This window comes from Chaetodon auriga, chromosome 3, assembly GCF_051107435.1.
Source record: "Chaetodon auriga isolate fChaAug3 chromosome 3, fChaAug3.hap1, whole genome shotgun sequence".
In the NCBI taxonomy this organism is placed as follows: Eukaryota; Metazoa; Chordata; class Actinopteri; order Chaetodontiformes; family Chaetodontidae; genus Chaetodon; species Chaetodon auriga.
In genome coordinates, this window is record NC_135076.1 from 13,790,634 (window position 1) to 13,812,097 (window position 21,464).

Consider the following 21,464-nt stretch of genomic DNA (forward strand, 5'->3'; position numbering starts at 1 on the left):
ATCTGCAACTGAGGCGCTGTAATATATTGGAACAAGCCAATACTTCTGAATACAATTCTCCATTTGCTTGCCATTGTTGTTATAATCCTGCTGCTGTCTTATCACAGCAAGGTTGCAGCTGCGACCGCACACAATTTCATAGTCTCCCTGAATGACCAGAACATCTGAGCAGAAATTCAGTGTGAATGTCACCAATGAGTCAGTCTGAGATTTTCTACTCAGTTTACACTCTGAACCGGAGTGTCCACCAAGTGCCGTTAAAATGGAAATGATGGACGATTACTCACTCGAGCACCGCTGAGTGCTTTGGTTGAGGGGTCTGAGGGAGACACGTCAAGACGAAACACAGCGTAATGAGCTGCATGTGTTGTGTAATTATGAGCCGACACTACAGAATGAGGAGTCTTGGTGCAAGGAGTTGTTTTTCCTACCATCCTCCCTGCATTACTATGACAACACGTTCATTAGTGCTTTGGTAGCCAGTCCTGTGTTTAGCACTGAGAAGCCTCTGCAGCACTGAGACAATAGCGGCGCCGTTGAGCCCACAAGGTAGAGCTTACATCTGAGCACGGAAATCAATAGAAAACTGTTTGGGCGCTGGGTCAGCATCAAGGAGTTTTAGACCTTAGGATGGCTGAGCATGCATATCTTGATGCAAAAATAGTGTGGTAAGATAAGAAAAAGTAACAAAGCACAGTGTGAGGGTGTTTTTCTGTAGGGCGCACAGGAACCCAAAGCGTATTGCTCTTGGGAATCCTGGGAATTTGAAGAACATGGTCCTTGTTGAGTTTCATCGTTATCAACATCATAGCAAACAGTGTCTTGAGAGATGTCAGACACTTCCTAACACTGTTAAAGGTTGCATTAGATGTTCGGCAAACAAGTGCTGCACGATGAAACTTCCCCTCGGCTGTGTTGACATCCAGCTGCCAGCTTCCTGTGGTGTAAGAGCTCATGAGAGGTTAGAAGTCAGCTAATCGGATACACCCAGTGTTGCATCCAACCACCCTGTAACAAACAATGCTAATGGAGAGGCAGCAGCATCACCCTGCAGAGACTTGGTGAGCGGCTGGCTGTTGACGTCAGCCAATGAGATGCAGGCATCGACCTTGAACACTCGACCGAAGCTCTGCTGCTGAAAGATGAGGGACGCCGGTGTGCTGAGGTGCTGAGTCAGCGCACTAATCCATGCGAACATGTCTTGCCTTGCAGTTTGTCGCCCACTTGCCAGAGCCCCACCCTCCTGAGCCCATGCAGCCCCTGCAGCCCCTGCAGCCCTTTACAAACCCTTCATCCCTGGAGGTAAGACCGGTCACACGCAGACTGTTTCTATGGACTGAATATGTCACAGTAAGTGGATTTAATAAAGATGGACACTGTAGTTTATTTTGATTCATTCCAACATACACCATCCTGCTACCACAAATACCCACCAGAGCACCAAGTGTTTATTCTTCTGAAAATAGTCCCCAACAAACTATTTACTCCCGTTTGAGTCACATTGGCTAAAACCCACAATGGCCAGCTGAAATTCTTAAAAAATGAAGCAATAAATTGTTGTCAATCTTATTTTCTTGGGACTTATTGGCAATAACAAAAGTATGTTTCTGGCCTTGTTCCTCTCACCCCGTTTGTTCTTGGTCTGTGCTGGTGAATGTCCACTAATTCCTGCTGCTATCAGCAGGAGAATGCCACACTATTTGTAACGTTACAAAAAAATGAAGTGATAAGACATTATTATTATTATTATTATTATTATTATTATTATTATTATTATTATTCTACATTTTTTATTGTGGTTCTTTGGTAAAAAATATTGAAATGAAACGTAAACTTTGAAACAGCGAACAGTCTCACCACAAGAACTATTTAGTCGCTGTCCTGGTGCTCTCAGTCGTATCACACAATCTTGTCATTTGAACTTAGATGATTTCATGTCAACAGGGACAAACTCCATCCGCTGAAGAAGACAGTGTGATATGACTGAAAGCTCCAGCACAGCTGTCAAATGGAGCTTACAGCATTACCCCATTAAAAAAGTGTGAAATATACATGGAAATATGGAATGAATACGAGTTGTTTTCCGTACGTTGAGGTGCTTCTGTTTCACCAGTGAAGACTTATCATTTATTAGTTGTCTCTCAGTCTATGTGGGTTGCTTGGCAACGGTGCTGGGTGCTGTGGAGGAAGGCAACACAGCAAACAGAGGCGGCTGCATCCAGCATGTTTCTGGATGCGTGAGCAGCGCTAGGCTGTCACACTGCACACCGTGCAGTAATGAATCCCATTCTGTCCACAGAAGCGCTAATGGGAATGCAAAAGTCTCTCAGAAGCGATGACAATGAATTCCTTAACACAACTCACTTTACACACAGTCTAAGTGATCTGGTGCCACATTATGGCAGGTGGCACATTTGTTGGCATCATTCTTCACAGCATTTTGCAGTGTTTACCATCCAGACACATGTTCATTCTCTTGCATCAGATTCTGTTTTTGTATGCAAGTAAATTGCCTCCCTTCATCAACTTTTGATTCTGAGACACTGAATATGGAAAGGTTGTCTTGCTGGCATGGATGTGTTTACAACATACGTGTTTACATCAGCATTCATGTTAAGGGTGTAGGGAGAGTGCAATATGTATTAATATATATAGTATTATATTAACAACATGACAATACAGTAAAAATGCACAACATTGGAAAAACATTTCCACAGTTTAGCAGCCATGACCAAAGCCGAGAACTGATGACTTCTTTGGATTATGGTTGATATACGTCTGTAGCAGATTACCATGATTTTACCTTACCATGCAGATGTGATTGCAGATGTGAGAAGAATTTTGAACTGAGTTCTAAATTTGATAGGAAGCCAGTGGAGGACTACAAGAGGGACTTACAATAACCAAAGTGAGATCAAAAAAGCAGGAAAAATCATTCCCATCTGAATTTGGGGTACAATGAGCCATATGTTTGCAAAATAGGAGCCTAGACATTTAGGCCTGGTCAAAACTGACGCTGAAATAGCTCCAGTTAAAAGTGAGCAAGGATAAGTCTGACCAGGAGGAGAAAGAGTGAAGGTTTGTTTAGGCAGGACAGGATTATGGTTTGTGTTTGTAAAGATATCAGGGAACTGTTGATGGCAGAGACCACACAAGGATGAACAGACCCAAGAACATTTTTAACTGTGAATTTGTTATAACCAGAGGACTAGAAAATTCATTAGTCCTGAGACACTGGGAAAAACAAGCTCTCAAGGACTGTTGCAGTGAAGAGGACAGAATTAGGGTAGCGAACGGATCATTCGACAGAACGGACACTATGATGGTATTGTTTATAGCATCAAATAAGGTTTATCTGTACTAAAAATGAAGATCCAGATGTGAAAAGATTCCAATCCTGTTTGATTCCACAAATGTGCAGCTTTTTCATTACAATCATCATACATACAGCACACATACAGCTCTCCTCACACAATAAATACATCTGTATATAGAGAGCATAATGTATAATACTTTTAATTTAGGTATTCCTATTTTTTTTATGTATCTGCATCAGTTCCTAAAGTGAGAGGCTTCATTATGACAACTTTTTGGAATTGACCTTTACTTTAAAATATTGTATCTTTATATATTACTTTTGTTCTGATATTATTATTCTATTCTATTATTATTAAAATGCGTAATTACATCCTGGGCTACAAACAGTATAATCACTAGAGGTAGGATATGCAGTGGAATATACCACTCTTTCAAAGTTTTGCCAGGATTCATCCTTTATCAGACTCCTGGTGGTATAACCCAACAGCATTTTATGCTGCATTAAGGTTCTGTAGGAAATTACCAAGACAGTGTGAGTGGCCGAAAAGGTAAACCTGAAGAGTGTTTCTATAGCAATGGCTCTATTATTAACTTTGACCAAATAGTCTGCAGTCAATCAAACATTGTATCAGGGGTTGTACTATAACCTCGATGGTAATGTGAGTGTGCACAGGTTGCTGTATACATGACATATATTGCTTTTTTCAAGATGTACGAATTGCTCTCAACACATTATTTATGCTTCATTTGGCCAAAAAGTTAAATACAATAACAAAATCCTTTGAGCGATGTCTCAAAACAGGTAACATCCAATATATATTTGAACAAGACTGCTGCTGGTGCAGATGGATGACATCGACTGATTGTGCTTATTGTGTGAAGATTTCACATCCAGTTCATTCAGAAGAGTTCAGACGGTGAAATTCACACAACCTATTGCTTACATATTCATCACAGGATTGCATCGCAGTTTTTCATTATTCATTCAATTTCTGAGATTAACAGTTGTATAAATGTGCGGAGGGGTAGCCATACTTATCACCCATGGTGTGAATCTGCTGAAGAAAACGATAAAGATAAGATAAGTTAGAGCAGAGCTATGATCATCTCCACCACGCAGCTGTGGTATATTGTCCAACGAATGAAGTCTATAAATAGTCAAGATGTTAAGTAGAGAAAAAGTTTCTGGCTGTATTCAGCTTTTAGTTGTTTTGTAGCACTTGTGCGATGTAGGAGTCACTGAGGCGTGGAGCTTAGTTTCACTCCTACAGTCTTTAGCAGCTTCAGTTCTTTGGTCTGCCCTCCTTTGCAGAGCGATGAGAGCTGGAACAAAACATGTTAATGTCTTAAACTGCTGGAAAGCAAACTGAAAACCACCCCACTGTTGCTTCCAAACATTCAGTAAATAACTCAGGTAAAGCTGAAACAATTGATTAATTGATCAGTTGATAAATGCATGGACAGTAAAATGTGTCTTTGCATGATATTTTTCATTGTTGTATGTCTGAATGATGGTAATGTTGCACTGCTCTATTTTTGAAAAGCCTTTTAAAATCTACCTGGAGACAACAGAGACTAACTCTGTTTTTTTTCTTGTTAATAAATGAACATCCTAATTAACTTATACAGTTACAGTAGTCCCAAACCTTATGACACTATGGCCAAAGTGTTTGCAGGTTTACGCTATAACCAAAGACTACACATTACATATATGTCCTATTTTAATGTTGTAAGTAATTCTTTCATCCTAATTATTGTTCTCTATGTATTCTTTGGGGTCCATGGTCCATTTTAGTCTATATATATAAATATATTCAATCAAAAGCACAAGTCATTTATCAAGTAGAAATGCCAAACATTTGAGCCAGCTTTTCAAACGTGAAGAGTTGTTGCTTTTTCTATTTGGTTTTAAAACCTTAGAAATGTACTATCATCAGGATTTTGACTGTTGGTGAGGCAAAACAACCAACTGGCGCTTGTTATGGTAAATTGTAATGACCATTTTGTCTTAGATATTTCCTGTCACCATACAGACTAATTGGTTTATTTAGCAGATTTTTTTTTTTTACTTTTATTTTTTGCAGCAGCGAGCAGGCGGAGGTAACGAGCAGCACTTGAACGCAGCATTAGGCTCGCGCCTGCTCACATTGATTCACACGCAGCCAAGCAGCGTCTGTTCGGTCAAACTAAAGTGTTACCGTTGCTGTGTGAACGGTATTACACACCAAACAAACCGACATGGAGGCGATGTTTCGCTGACAGGACCGCGGGCACAGAGCCCATCGGAGGATGTAACGACAGCCCCCGAACCGCCGGGACCGCACGAGGCAGACGACCTCGGTGTGAATACAAAAGGAACCGCCGAGGAGGAGAGACGATGGTGGGGAGAGCAGCGGTAGCAGCAGCAGGGCGAGCGGGTTTCTCATCGAGCCCAGCTTCAGTTTTCTGAAATCACCATTAACTTTGTAATATACAAGAAAGTCCTCCAGCATGTCGGATCCCAGTCACTGGTCTGCGGTGCCGAGCCAGAACAAGTCCCATTTTGTTCCAGGAGCGTTGCTGAAGCGCTCGAAAAGGTAGTTATGAAGAGTTGGAAAAGGCTACGGAGGTTAAGCTAGTTTAGCACTTTATTTTGATCTTTTGTGGTGTTGGAGATGCTGTCACGGTTAACTTTATGACTCTCGGCTGCTCTTCGTGTAACGTTACACTCACACGTCTGTCTCAGTGTTCACGCGTTCACAGGCACGTTATGTCCAGCAGAAGCTAACTTAGCTCCTCTCAGAAAGCCGATTGCTCTGTCGCTCGTAGACGTTAATCCCGTGTTTGTGTTGATACGCGGCTTTTGTCCAGAAAATAACAGCAGCTCACACACTCAGTTGTCAGTTTTTGCTCTTAAATGAATAGAAATGAATGCATATCAGACATGATGTACAGCGCGGATGAACCAGTGAAAGTTACAGACACAAAAACGTCTTTTTTGTTTGCACTTCTGTTTGTATTTGGTGACTATCGTTGTGATGATGATGGTGATGATGATAGTGATGGTGATGATAACTGACTGCAGGTCACAGTTAAGCGTTTGTCTTAATTACTGATGGCTGGAGATAAAACCTGCAGCTGTTGACTCTCTGGTGGATGCCACTACACCGAATGAGCTGATTCCTGTCCTGTTTATTGATTGTTGATTTGTCCGTGAATTATCCTTTCGATTTGTATTATATAAAATGTCGGAAGTAAATGAAAAATGGCCATTACAATCTCCCAGAGGCCAGGTGCTTAGAGAGCTGGTTTTGTCCGACTGGCAGCCCAAAGCATGACGGTTTTAATGTGCAATCATTTAAAGGAGAGAAAATCAGCAAATACTCACATTTGAGAAACTGGAAACTGCAAATATTTGACACTTTTGGGGTTATTTTATTGATTAATCTGCACATTAGTTTCTAGATTACTGTCATGGTCTATAAAACGTTCATCACGATTTCCCAGAGCCGAGGTCTTCAGATTCCAGTCGAAAAGCTTAAAGATATTCAGTTTGCGGCTATAAAACAGAGAAAAACAGCAAATATTCTCATTGCACGAGACAATGTTTGACCTTTTTGCCTCGAAAATGGCAGACTATTCATCGATTATCAAAAAAGTTTGCTCGTGTTCAGGCAGTCTAATAATCAATTCATTGACTCGTCACTGGGACGGTTGTGGACTTTACACCCTGGTGTCACAGTAAAAGCTGCTCAGTTGAATGTTATTGGTCAAAGTTTTCCCCCTTCTTTTCAGAACCAGAGGGTTATTTAGCAGTCCCTCCCTTTACTCACACAGACACACACACACACACACACACACACACACAGACTTGGACATCTGTGGCTCAAGCTGCGCCTGCTGTTGCTGTCTGTGCACACAGTCCCTTCAGCCTTGAATCTGTTGACGGGAGGTTTCCTCTTCATGTTTTGGCTCTCATCAGTTCTCTCTCCTCAGCGGACTCAGCCATGCTGGTGTGTCACGCATCTGCCTGCAGATTAGAGTAGTAGTTACGTAAACATTTCTCAAGGCAGAGCTGCTCTGAGTGAGGGCGGAAATAATCTCATGGGTTGAGTTAAATCTCAGTGGGCAGAGACAAAGAAATCTCAGTTCTTCTAGCGAAGTATCTGAAGCCTCATCTGTACCAGACTGTGAAGTTTGCGTTTTTGGTTCTTGCAGAAAGTGCAGGTGTTCAAAGGATTTTCAGAAACTTAAGTTCTGCTTGCGGTTGACAGCATCATCCTGTCCATCACATGAATGCATCGCTCTTCACAGCTCAAAATGTCAATGTAGTAAAGTTGAAACGAACTTTGTGAGCTTTGGATGGCCAGCAGAGACGGTCTCCTACGCATGTGTTTGATGGATATGCTAGAAGCAGATATTATGAAGCCTTGCGTTCAGCTACTGTCTGAAAAACCTTCCAGTATCTATTGAGTAGATCTGAAACAGGCTGTAACTATTTTGGTAATCGATGAACAGTTTGGAATTTTTCTGGCGGAAATAGTGAAAGATGCTGCACGTTCTCAGGTTCCAGTGTCTGTAACAACAGTGTTTCTTGCTTTTCACATTCACACATTTGAAGATGTCACCTTGGCCTCTGGCGAATTGGAATTTTATTGACCAAGTGATTGATCAAAAACATCATTGATGAAAATAATCGTTCGCAGCCTGCAGCCCTAAAATTCAGCCGAAAAAAAGAAGGTACTGAAATTTCTACATCTTCACCAAAGACAGTAACGCTTCTCTGGTTTTATCAAACCTGTGTCAGTAAGGATCACCGTGCACACGCTTGTTGGTGCAGTTCAACCAGCAAAATCTGTCCATGAGAAACCAAACTGTTTCTGCTCTTTTGGAAACTGGTCTGCAGGTTACATTTGTGCTGTAACAGTGCAGAACAAAAGTTTTAAAGAGTTAAAAAACTAAAATACAAAAAAACGAAAATTATGATCAACTTAATTACAAGTAAATTAAAGCATCAATGAAATCATATAAACTCTTAAAACTAATTTAAAAAGTGCAGATAGGATGAGGATAGCAAACAGTATTACGCAGCAAACTGGACATCCCTGCCTGTTTCCACCACTCCCAGTTTGTACCCATCTTACCGGTTTGCCCACAAACACAGATGTGTTTTGGTGTTATTCAGCCTTATTGTGTGCAACAGAACAGTGACAGTTTAGTGGATCACAGTCTGCTGCTTCAGAGGTCAGTTGTCTTCTTAATCTGCCCAGTGCTGCACTGTCATTAAATGTCTTTTGTGTCCTCGAGCTGCTGCTGAACACACTCACAAACACGCACTTACTGTATATTTAAATACATGCTGATGGATTGCATGACAAAATGACTATACTCTGCGTAAAGGAATACACCAGGTTGTTTTATTTCTAGATTGTCTTATCGTTCAGCTTAACCGATTAAAAGCAAGACCAGAATCATCCATGTGCTCCCAGTAAATCCTCTCCGTCAGTGCTCGGTGCTAACATCTTAGCAGTGCCACAGTGCTCTAAGTGATAGTTTTAGGTTGTTAATATTGATTTAGAGGTGAGAAGATGTAGACATTTAGCAGGAACCTGCTTGGGAAGAACAATTGGACAAGAAGACAGTGTTATGCACAAAGATTAGAATGACTGATAATGAATACAACAGAAACACTGCAACCCATATGGCCGAATAACCTGACAGAAGTTGTGATTGAGGTGCAGATGAGTGATGTGTGTTGAGGTTGGCAGTCTGTTGACTTTCACTCTTTGTGCTCCAGCTGTCGCAGCAGCAACAGGAAGAGCCTCGGTGTCGGGACGCCATCACCCACGCTGTCCCGGCCGCTCTCCCCGCTCTCACTCCACACTGGTAAGATCTGTTATGAAATTTGGAAACTTTCAATCCCAACAAGTCCTGACAGGAGCACTGCAACTGAACACACGATAGCATTGACTCTGCAGTGTAATGCAGTGTCATCAAGCAACTTGCTGCACTGACCAATCAAATGGATGCATGTGCACAAAGCAGCTGAACTACCTTGTAGCGTTGTGCTCATTTCCATTTCATCAAGCGTTGAGACAAAGGAGAAAATTATTGCTGTGCTGATAACCACAGTTTCCTCCAAATGGTATAAACTGCAGTATGGTTTCTCTGCATTTAATTAAGCTTTAAACTTGACTTCCTGGTTTGTATTGCAGCTGTGCCCCGTGGAAACTTTTCCACACCGATGCAGCCTGTTGTTTTCTGATTCCAGCTCCTGTAATTTAAAACCATCTTTGCTCTCCTGCATGCTCATACTGTGTAAGGACAGATTCAGATATTATAAATATGAGTCCAGATGACTCCAAAGTTTAAATGGTGTCAGTCTCACTTGACCAACCACTGGAAATGAATTGGCAGTATGGAAACACTGAATTTCACTCTGTTTGATTAATGACATCTAAGGAAGTTGCAAATGAACACGTCACTGTTCAGTGTGCAGCTTAAGTATCAGCTCCGCTCACGTTAAGGTTTATAAGCTGGAGGGCACCTTGTGCTGCCACACTAATACAAGATTAAGCCTGTTCAACCAACCTGTAAGCTGCACCATAGCTAGTATCTGGTTGGCACTGCAGAATGTTTGGACATATTCAGATGACCTGCAGCACACTTAACTGAAGGGAGCACACGAAGAGAGGGAATGCAATGGATGTACTGCAGATGGGACATTATTTTTTATGCAGAAAATAAAGGTGAAATTAAGACTGAATAAAGAAATGAAATGCTTTATTTTCATAATTCAACCAGACAAACAAACAGTGTTCATTCCCCAATGAATCCTAAATTCTTGTGGCAAACACTGTGATGGTTGATGATGGTATAAAATACAACAAATTGCCGTAAAGTTCCCTTCCAGGCATTGATTAAACCTCTCATCTTAGCCCTGTTCATCAAAATCACATATTTTATAAGTTTGTTGATAATATGATAAAAAACAGCCTCATATTGGCTTCGATGTGACTCTACAACTTTGCCTTCATGTAGTATGTGGAGATCTGGTCCCCACCTCTGTCTCCACCCACCCCTCTGCTGCTCAAACACACAAACCTCATCCGAGACTTAACTCTCTGACAAATTCATTTGAATAATGTTTGCCACAACTTTCTTTGTCAACACCCCCCAAGCCATGTAAAATGTCCTGTCAACATTTGACATGAATCAGCATGTAACTTGGCAGATTGCCATTTTGACACACTGCAGATTTGTTTGGATACAGTCAGCGGATAAGACACGGTGAAGTAGACTTACCGGTTGACCAACATGTTGGCTTCTCCTCGCTGAGTCCCTGGATAACTGGATGGAACAGTGTCAGGCTTCAGTGTAAGCTGGCCACAGTTTGGCTCTTGGACTGTCAGATCCTTTGATTTTACATGGAAGCTCACCATTTCACCTGTCTGCCATCATTTTTAAAAAGTGAAACTTACCTACCAAAATACCAATACATAGCTACACCCAGCTTCACCCTGGACAACCCTCCTTTCACCTGAGCCCCACCCTGTAAAGTGATGGGATTAATTTCTAAGGTGTGTGATGTGTGAAACACTGGCTGTCTGAATCTATGATGGTGAGACTGTCATCCACTGCAGTTCCAACGTGGACATGCTCAGTCATGGCGCTGACGACACGTCTTATGTATAAAAATGACTGTATGGACATGTTAACGAGGCCAAAAAATAACTGACACCGACTGACACTTAACATTTTGAGGCTAATACTGATATTAATCTCTGGGAGTTAACTAACAATGTATCTGCCGATTTTGCAATTTGTTTAATTTGAGGCAAATGGTTTCTAAATGGTTGGCGTCCTTCTGCTTTGTGAATCAACAATAGTAAGACCGTGTATAACCCCTTAATGCCATGAAGCAGCTGCACTCTATGAAAAGAGTTTTGCTCGAGAGCTCCTCATACCCGCAGTCTGTGGATGTGATCCCTTTTGAACTCAATCACGCCGAGGATTATCTATTCACTGAGTGCAGTCGGGCTCTAATTGGGTCTCTCTCTTGTGTCCTAATTGGTACTCAACCACTTGCATGTAAACAAACCACAGACTCTGGCGAGACCGAACTGAATGAGGCCTCCCCCTGAATTAAGAATGTTTGTGGATGGGTGCAGCAGTGTTTGGGAAAGTAATACCAAGATGATGTGAGGTGCTGGTTGGTGCCGCGGGGTTTTGCAGTGATTGAGAGTTCCTGCGTAGACACGATGTCATCCTTTTTGGAACATTTCCACTTGTAAATTCAGCCATGTGGTCGTCTCAGTTCTATTTTCATGGGTTTATTATTACAGTTGTGAGTAGTACCCATAGTAACTTTGCCCTTCCTCTTTCAGCGGCGAGCAGCCCTCTAGACAGTCCTCGAAATGTGTCGACCAGCGGCTGCCTCAACTTTCCATTTGCCCGAAGGTACGTCAGCACTGCTGTCTTGAACCCTTTTCCCCTTGGAGTGATATATTTGCTTTGCCACATCTGAAAGACCTCAGATTATTCAATTTAAATGCTTAGTAAAACAGGTAACACTTTCAATTCACAGATCAGGTAATTTTCTCAGAAATCTTTAGAAAGTTTCTTTTTGACAGACTAACTATAGATTAGTTATTAATCATTGGAAACTATATTTTGGATTGTGTGTTTTGCTGTGGACAAACCCCACTTTGCTGCACACACAGCTGACCCGCAGCGTGCTGACAAAAGGGCCTCTCTGTTACCTCTCAGTTTATCTCCAATAAATAGAATAAGCTTTTTGGAAATTAGGTCAAATAAAGTGTTACAGTGAGTTACATAAAGGGATTTTAATGGAAGACTTTCTTTTCGCTGTTTTGCGCGTGAACAAAAGGCTGAAGTTCAGATTCAGTTTTCAGCCAACAGCAGCACTTAGTTTGTTTTCATAACCAAAACTCTTAAAGCGAACGAGAGTGAGGATTTCACGAGCTGAATTTCCTGGTGGCCATTTATTTATTTGTCTGGCATCCCTGCTCAAATAGAATTTCAGAAGACTGTACAAAACTTTTGGACTGAGTTGATCAAATATTAAGATTCTCAGACAGATTTGGGCTGTGCACCACGTTGAGTTACAATTACAGGAACTTCAGTCTCTTTTGATTCCCGACTGTATGTTTGCACACCCTGGATCTTTGTCACGTGAACCCAAATGAACCAAGTACAAATTTACAACCTCACCAATGAAGTAAATCTAATGCGTGATCACACTGTGAGGGTTTCCTGTGAGATTGGGTGTGTGTGCTGGGACAGAGGCAGACGTTCTGGAAGCGGAGGAAAAACAGCAGCAAGGTGACTGAGGCTGACTCAGCCTGGAGCGTTCACACCTCAGGTCTCCTTACATCCTCTGCAGGATGAGTGCAGTTAGATGGAGGGTACCCCCGAAGCCCACTCAAGCATCATTCGACCTGGTTCCTATGGCAACGTGCTTGTCTCGCTCCAGGCATGTGTTGCTTGCGAGTGAGGCAGCACCTTGAAGACACCCAAGAACAGCCATTAGAAACTAATGAGAATGCTGGCATCAGTGTAACGCACACACAGTGGCTTTCTGTCAAGGTCACAGGTAATCTATGAATAAACCTTGAACCTGGCAGTTGTATCGATGAGCGATGTCTGAAGAATTGTCCCATGATGACGTCCAAATTGAAACATGACAATCTCAGTGAACCGTGCAGGGCGAGACGTGCTGAAAAATGACAGTGGCATGATTAGGACTTATGGGTTTAAGAGTGGAGGGTGTAGCACTGTGCTTCATGTTTGGTAGATTCCTTTCTGAGATGTCGGTTCGTAGGAGAGAGTGGGAGAATTCGCTCTTTAGGTGAGGCTTAATCCTCAGTGTAGAGAGTCAAATGAACGCTCCCCCTCTGATTTAGTAAAGCACGTGCAAACCAGGTAGATTTAAAAATAACTTTTATGTTTTAATGTGAATGAAACCCTTCTTTTACTGCGTGGTAAATAGTGTGTTTACATTAGCTGGTGTTCCTTTAGTAAAGCAGGTGCAAGAGGCTACAGTGTTAGAATAGTTAGAATAAAGCTGCCCATTTCTGAGCTCTCTGGCTGATGCTTTCATCGCTTCTAAGGCGCTAAATGTTTTTGATAAATTGCTCCAAATACTGGCTTTTTATTCACAAAGCTTTTATTGCATTTGCAGTGGAGAGATTTTACTCGCCAAATGGAAAATCTGCCTGCATTTGGAGCTTGAATGGGTGCTAATTTCATACTGTGTGTGTGTGTGTGTGTGTGTGTGTGTGTGTGTGTGTGTGTGTCAGAGTCTGAGTAGATCATTGTTGTTAGAATGCAGTTACACCTTTTTAAGCCCTTATTGAAGCCTTAATTTACAAGTACATTTTTCACCTGTGAGTTTCCACTGAGAGTTTCATTGTCTCCCTGCAAGTAACCTTTATTTTATTTATTTTATTTCTGACTGTGTGTTTGCTGCTGCAAAATCCAAAGTGGAGACAAGATCCTTTCTCTGGTCGTGCTTTCAAGTGTTTGTTATGTAAAGTATATCTTCGAATTAATTGAGTTTGCTAGCTGCTCCTCGCATCTAGACAAAATGAAAACTGGCAAGGAAGGCAACATTGTCAGAACCAATCTCTCAACGAAATGCTAAGGGTCACACGATCACTCGCGCAAATATCCCCAAACTCACTGAAACCACTGTCTTTGCCTCTCTCTCTCTCTCTGCTGCTGATCTCAGTCACCTGGCCCGCGCCGACAGGTAGCTTCTTTTCAAATTCTTGCATCGTGTCTGTTTAAAGCTTGTATTTTGTACGTTTGTTTTGTGATGTGAAGATGTTGCTTGATTTGCATAAAGCAAAAACCTGAAGAGCTGCTGTGAATCAAGTGAGGACACGGGAGACAGAGCACCCTATTATATATGATTTGGAAAAAGGATATTAATTTCATGCTCTCGTAGTCACAGGACTCCTCCGTCTGTTATGTAAGGAGTTTCACATATGAAATGCTAACTAATGCCAATACTGCTGAGGCTTATGTAACACGCATGTCTGTTCCTCTCAGAGCTGAGGGCCGGAGATGGTCCCTGGCATCCCTCCCCTCGTCTGGCTATGGAACAAACCCGCCGAGCTCCACTGTCTCTGTAAGTCATCCCAAAACATGGCACTATCCTCCCTGGTCGATATGTGGCGGCCAGGCAATTCTAACACCTCACTCAGCCCAAATAGCACTTTCATGCTAATGCGTGCGAACGCCAAGCCCGAGATGACAAACTGTTAATTGTTTTCCTCCATCATCTGCTTGAGTTAGTCATTCTCCCAGTCTGTGGAACTCAGTGTTAGAAGTAATACACACAGTCTCTGCATGTTAATGAGATAGGAATTAAGTGTGTGTGTGTGTGTGTGTGAGCCTGCTCTCGCTGTTTGAGTTATTAGATCAAATACTTTAAGTGACAGTATTTTATGACAGGTTTTCCACAAAACCTCACATCACATATTTGTCATATTCACAGTTTTGTTGTTTTTTTTTGTTTTTTTTAGTTTTTGAGCTTTGGTAATTATGCTAACTTGGCCTCATCTGATGTTAATTGTGTAGTATTTGAAAAGTATTGTTGAATGACTGTTGAAGGTTTTTGGGATGATAAATGTGATAGAATATTAAATCAAACATCTTACAGAGAATGAAGCTGTAGTTGTATTAGTTTGTCGAATGATGTAACGAAACTGCGTTCAAATGAGCTGTTTGGGGGGGGGGGGGTCTGCTGCCTCTGTGGTGAAAGTCTGCCATGTGCAGCTATTATTAGGACGTTTATTGGGTAGACCCAGGCCCAGGCTCAGAGGTCAGTGGGGACAATGGGGCTCTTCAGTGGCCCTTACTTCCCTCTTTATACTGAGGCATTAAAAAGAGACTTCACAGATGCTGTCCTGCTGACCCTCTTCTGTTCAGGACACATGGGCTGAGAAGTGCAATAGATTGTCGACAGCCTTCACCATGTCCCGTTCAGCTTGAAAGGAGTTTACTCAGTGTCTCAGGCGTATTATCAGTTGGTCGTTGGCCTCTTGTTGGCACAGAGTGCACGATTCTGCTGTCGTCATTAACTAGAAAATAACATAAAGGGATTTTGAGTCGTTGGTTTTTTGAAAATGATTTCTGACTTTTTTTCTGTCGCTGAGGCCTTTTCAGTCTGAAATTCAATAATAGATCACTTGACGGTAAAAATCAGGTGAAATTTGCTTGACTGACAGATTGTTTGCATCTGCAGTCCTCCTCGTCCTCCCAGGAGCGCCTTCACCAGCTCCCCTACCAGCCGACACAAGATGAGCTGCACTTCCTCTTCAAACACTTCCGCAGCACAGACAGTATGACCGACGAGGATGGGCGGCCCACGACGGTCATACGACCTCGATCTCGGAGCCTCAGGTAGCTGATGCTGAATCCACCTTGCATTGGAATAAGTCTTGTCGGCAGCTAGACTGTTTCCTTCTATAATGCTATGTATTAATTTTAGAAAAATGTGCTTGCAAGGTAATTACTGCTCAATATATCAAAGATTTAGATGATTACATTTGTGAAATCAATCATGAAACTCTTGCTTAATGTTTATCCTGTCTGATCACTTGTCCAACCATGAGTCCAAAAACGCTGGGATGCTGTATAAAACATAAGTAAAGCAGAATGTGATCATTTCCTGATTGTTTTTGACTCACACTCAGTGGAGTTGGGGTTGTAAAGGGAATGTGACAGTGAATCGTACCTTTTCAAGTCTCTGTTCTTATGCCATAGATCCACTCTGAGATGGGAAACGTGATAATGGTTTGGTCTCGTATATTCTCATCAAAACCACTTGTTTCACAGTCCAGACTGAACCAAGTCTAAACATCTGTTTTACATTGTTTCTTGGCCTGTCATTAAACTAATGACAGTAATATTTTATACAGATGAAATGCAGTAATCCTGCATAAGGGATTAACTACCTCTTTGTTGTGGAAAACATTTTAGATTAACTTTGGACAGAGATTGCATGTTTTGCTCTGTTCATGAGGACCTTGGTGTCATTATGTACCAGTAGACTTTCAGATGTCATGATGTCTGTGCGTTGGTATGACCAAAACATTTTGCGTCTCAAGTGCCACAGATCGAGTGCACATGCCTGTTGGCTGGCAGGCAGGTGGAGATCTGGCTGCAGAGCTGTGTGGTTTTGACAACTTTTGTCTATTGGTGCTGCTCTGAGCTGTTTGTGCGATGCCTGAATGCTCTGTGTTCTGGCACCATGGTGTGCCGTGCGTGGGCATGCTAGCAAGCAGAGCGCCTCAGGGATCTAGCTGATGAACTGTAGTCGACGGTGGGGGCGGTTTAGGGGGGTGAGGGGCCTGATGCAGAGAGCCACAGTGAACTGCAGCAGTGTGTGCTGGGCAGCAGCCAGCCAGGCTAACAGAGGTGTCTTTCATGACAAAAAATGGCTTAGGGAGCCTGTTTGCATGTGATAGGTTTTCCCTCCATCTGTTCTGTTTGAAGCTTCATCAAGCAAGGTTTTCTGTACAAAATGCACACCTCTTACTGCCTAAATACTGAAGTGGTTTTGCAGTAAATGACTAATCAGGCAGTGTTTCTTGTTTACACGGTTTGACCAGAAGAAACCTCTGCTGTCGATGTAGAAACCTCTAAAAGGAAAACATCAAAACCTGACCGTGAATCCGCTTTGAATGTAGCTTTACCAGCTTAAGAACTACTGAAATCGAATGTTGGCTCACAGTGTTGGTTTGGCAGCTTGGATCAAAAGTACAAGTGTAGATGTTGACCTCAAAAAAACTCTTCCATCAAACCCAAGCTGTGAGGTTCGAGTTGATGTTTGTATGTTTGGGTGGGTTGAGCTGAATTGACTGATGGCCTCGATGACATAACCACTTTCACACGCGTCCTATCTCAGTAGGCCAGAGGAGAGTTGGATTTGATTGTGTATTTGGTAAAAATCAAAATGCATTTGCTGATCAATTCAAGTATACTAATCTATTGTTTTGTCTCTGTTGCAGCCCTGGGCGGTCGACTGTCTCTGTTGATAATGAGATTGTCATGATGAACCATGTTTACAGAGAACGTTTTCCAAAGGTACGCACTAGAAGATTGCAGCAAAGACATGCATGTGCTCATTTCCCAGTTTGTTGAACATGTGTTGTCCCACCATCACAAAAACATTGGTTGTTAATCCACTTGAAAGACGTACTGTAGACATAGTGAAGTGTCTTTACACACAGCATGTTGGACAGTTATTGTTTAAATATCAGAATACTGGATGGAAAACTGAGCTTGGAAAGCCACAAACATCAGCAGGTGGCTAAATGATCACTCGGTCAACAGCATATGAATCCACCCACGGAAATATTACGGACATTTGGTGCCACGCAGAGTAAAAATCCGAATTACTGGTCCCTTTAAATACCCTGACTGTGTGTTTGTGTGCTTGTCCTCCCTGCAGGCCACAGCCCAGATGGAGGAGCGCTTGTTTGAGATTATCACCCACTGCTCTCCAGACAGCTCCCTCCCTTTGGCTGACGGGGTGCTGGGCTTCATCCAGCACCAGTTAGTTGAGCTGGTCAGAGACTGTCTGGACAAGTCCCAGAAAGGCCTGGTTACTTCCCGCTACTTCGCTGAGTTGCAGGAGAAGCTGGAGAAGCTGCTTCACGAGGTGAGGAAACAGCCAGGTGATTTGTGATGGAGAAATCATGTGGGTCAAAATGGCTTTTTTAGTTGCTTTAAGCATCAGCTGATGAGCTACCACACGTGAACTCTTCATCTGGACACTTGGATGTGAGGAAGTTATGAAAGGTGATCGATCGAGCTGCGGCGAAATGTGCATCGAGGCACGTCACTCGATAACTGTCTGATAGCCAAAGGCGCATACAATAGATCTGGTAGTGGAAATTGTCAGAGACGGTGAGAGGTACTTTTTGTCACACATCTTATCTGTGTTGTGATAAAATGTTAGTTTCTATAGCAACCTCTCCCCCTGTTCCTCTGCATGCTGTCAGACAGAAGGCACGGCCGACTCGCTGTACCTCCAGCTGAACTGATAAGTCTGTTCCCATACAGTGGAACAAATGCTGTCTCACACACACACACACACACACGCGCAAACCTGTAGATTCACTCTGTGTGCCAAGGTCATTTTGTTAGCAAGTGTTGGGTAAAATGACACACATACATGTATGAAGTAATGCAAATGACTTTCAGTTTATGACAGCTGTGATGCTTTATTTTAGAGACTTCATCAGAGAAAATCTAAACTAGAAGAACATAGCAACTTAAACAGTTAATCCACCAACCTCAAAAACACCAATATTTTACATATTATCTGCACTACTGCACTACTGCATCTGAAACTGCACAAATTTTTTGCTGTAAATACTTGTTTATATTCTTAGTTCTATTATATTTTTATTATAAAATTATATAATATGTATTATACATTAAAATACATATTATACAACTGTATATGTAGTTAAACTTATGTTTTAACAAACTAGTGTTATTCCTGTTTATATTTTTTTATTACTTTTTTGTATACATTCTGTGCTTGTCTGTATGTTTAATTGCTACTGCAACAAAATAATTTCCCAAATTGGGATCAATAAAGAAGCAGACTAAAGTCTAAAGTGTAAAGATCTGTGGGAATTGAGAACAGCGACAATAAAACGGCTTAACAAAACTTTTACCACTTAACCAGATTCCTACTGACGGCACACTGAGCATGTGAGGACTCTGTGTTTTCAGTCGTATAATACACAGTTGTTTGAGTAATTGGCTTTGTGGCTTTCTTGTAAAAAGACTTTCTTGTCTTTCTCTTCCATATTCTGACATTCACATTGGATTACGGGTCTGGCTTGACCGAGAAAGTTAAAGGAAAAGTTTGACATTTTTGGAGGTGCTCGTTGACAGACTTTGTTGGCTCTTGGCAGAGCCAGGCGAGCTGTTTCCTCCTGTCTCCAGTCATTATGCTAAGCTGAGATAACCGCACTGTAGCCTTATATTTAACAGACGGACAAGAGTAGTATTAGTCTCACCATGGTCCTGGCTGTACGTGACTTGGACACAAATGCGTAGTGCACCATGAAGGCACCGTTTCATTAGTACAGACTGTCCAGTGGTCTGAAAGAGAGGCTGTGGGTGACTCCACCCAGTAATTTTTCTAATTATTCCCTTTGTTTAACGTGATGTCTTCTCTGATGCAACTGTAAAGCAGTGTCTGTGCTCATATTTCTTCTAAAGCCGTCGCCATCTGAACACTTGAACAGACGCTTTTATATATTTGTATTTCCTGTTTTGGTACGAAGCAGTGCTTCTGCTATAATCTTTTTTTTTTTTCAGAGGTGGAGGAGGTGGCACTGGGTGGTGGAAAAGTGTGCCCCATCCTTTTGATCTCTTATTTTCCACTAACACAACTAAGCCCTAATGACAAAGAAGGTTCACATCCTTTTTGCGTAGTTTTTTCCTTTTGTGAACATTTTACAAACAGCATCAAAATGCACAGACATTTCTTATTAATGAAGTGTATTTGAAAACATTTTGTAGACATCAGACAGAGAATTTCAGCATTTTATCATCAAAGATGCAGAGATGCCATCTTTGACACCATGTCTCAAAATATGGTAACATGAAAATAACCATTTCCCTTTTTCTCTTTTACTTTTCTTGTCACTCCATTTTAAGAATTTTGTTGTAACAACACTTGAACAAACTCTAAAGTTGGTCAAGAGTACTGCATCAATAAACTTGGCCCTTTGTTGCCCCTGTTCTGTTCTCCAGGCCTATGAGCGCTCTGAAAGTGAGGAGGTGACCATCATCATCCAGCTGGTCAGGAAGATCCTCATCATAATCTCTCGGCCCGCTCGCCTCCTGGAGTGTCTGGTAAGCTGAGGAAGAGAAAATCTCTTCTTCATCGAAAATGAGATTACTTTGATTGAAATGAGTAGAAATTGGTTCTTCTTAAAGAAGGATTGAAATGAGATTCTGAGATTTGTTTTCTTAGAAAGTGAATGTGTGTCACCAGAACATGAACTGATGATCTCTACAGTATTACTAAACTTTCACTCTTTCCCCTTCAGTTGATAAAGGCTCAGATATCTCAAAACCTCAACCCATGAATCCAAAAATATCCACATGGCTTAATACCACCAGAGCGTAATAACCTCCACCAGGGAGGTTATGTTGTTGGTTCAGTTTGTTTGTTTGTCAGCAGGACTAAAGAAAAACTACTGTCCTGATTTTCATGAAACTTGGTGGAAGGGTTAAACATGGGCCAAGGAAGAGTCTATTCAGTGTTGGAGCATATACACAAAGATTTTTTCACTTTCATTAACATTGTGAAAATGGACATTTGGCCCTGACAGAATAAATACCAGACATCTTAAAATCCAGTTGATAGTCGTGAAGCTCAGTAGTGACAAAACGCCATATCACAGTCCACATTCACAGGTACCAGTAATCCTCTTGGTAATCGACACATGTAGCTGCTCAAACTTTGTACAGAAAGCAGTCTTCATGAGATGAGATGAGATTATGAGGCTTCAGCTTTTGATATAACTCTGTTTATCCACACATGTATAGTCGTGGCACTTGCAGATTTGCGTATTATAGAGGAGTGAACTCTTGGCCTTGGCGGAGGTCTGTGCTTCTTAATTATGTGAGTAAATTGACTGGACTTGAAGCCTCTTGGATGGAAAGCTGGTCATCCTTAAGGCTGCAGTTTTCTACCCTTTGACTTGTACCCGTCATACAGATGAAACACTTGCCTTTTCCTGTTTCCTGCTTTGAGTTCAGTCTGGTAGGATATATTTTTTCAGCAAGTCCACTTTAATGAGACTTGAATGCTGTTCACAGGAGTTTGACCCAGAAGAGTTTTACCACTTACTCGAGGCTGCAGAGGGTCATGCCAAAGTTGGGCAGGGAATCAAGACGGACATCCCGCGGTACATCATCAGCCAGCTGGGTTTGACTCGGGACCCATTAGAAGGTAAAGCTCTGTCATGGAGGGAAGCCTTACGCTCAGCTCACTCTGCAGTGGAGGGAACCCTTGTTCCCTTACACGTGGCTCAGAGTTGATAGCACACCTGGCAGCACAAGCTGTAACAGAAATGAGTTTGTTAATTTATTGTTCTGAC

At 41.9% G+C, this 21,464-nt stretch overlaps 1 protein-coding gene across 2 annotated transcripts in view; it reads left to right on the top strand.

Moving 5' to 3' along the window:
• The window catches only part of mast3b (microtubule associated serine/threonine kinase 3b), a 34,065-nt gene that overhangs the window by 1,790 nt on the left and 10,811 nt on the right, over positions 1–21,464 (top strand). Inside the window, exons 2-11 of one of the 2 annotated variants that reach the window (XM_076725182.1) lie at positions 1,213–1,302; positions 9,095–9,183; positions 11,685–11,757; positions 14,051–14,071; positions 14,374–14,452; positions 15,572–15,729; positions 17,340–17,415; positions 17,783–17,992; positions 20,110–20,211; positions 21,184–21,316. In XM_076725182.1, the coding sequence (XP_076581297.1) occupies positions 1,213–1,302; positions 9,095–9,183; positions 11,685–11,757; positions 14,051–14,071; positions 14,374–14,452; positions 15,572–15,729; positions 17,340–17,415; positions 17,783–17,992; positions 20,110–20,211; positions 21,184–21,316 (1,031 nt within the window). Of the gene's footprint in view, positions 1–1,212; positions 1,303–5,462; positions 5,895–9,094; positions 9,184–11,684; positions 11,758–14,050; positions 14,072–14,373; positions 14,453–15,571; positions 15,730–17,339; positions 17,416–17,782; positions 17,993–20,109; positions 20,212–21,183; positions 21,317–21,464 lie in introns of those variants that run through there. The other variant, XM_076725191.1, reaches the window with a different exon arrangement.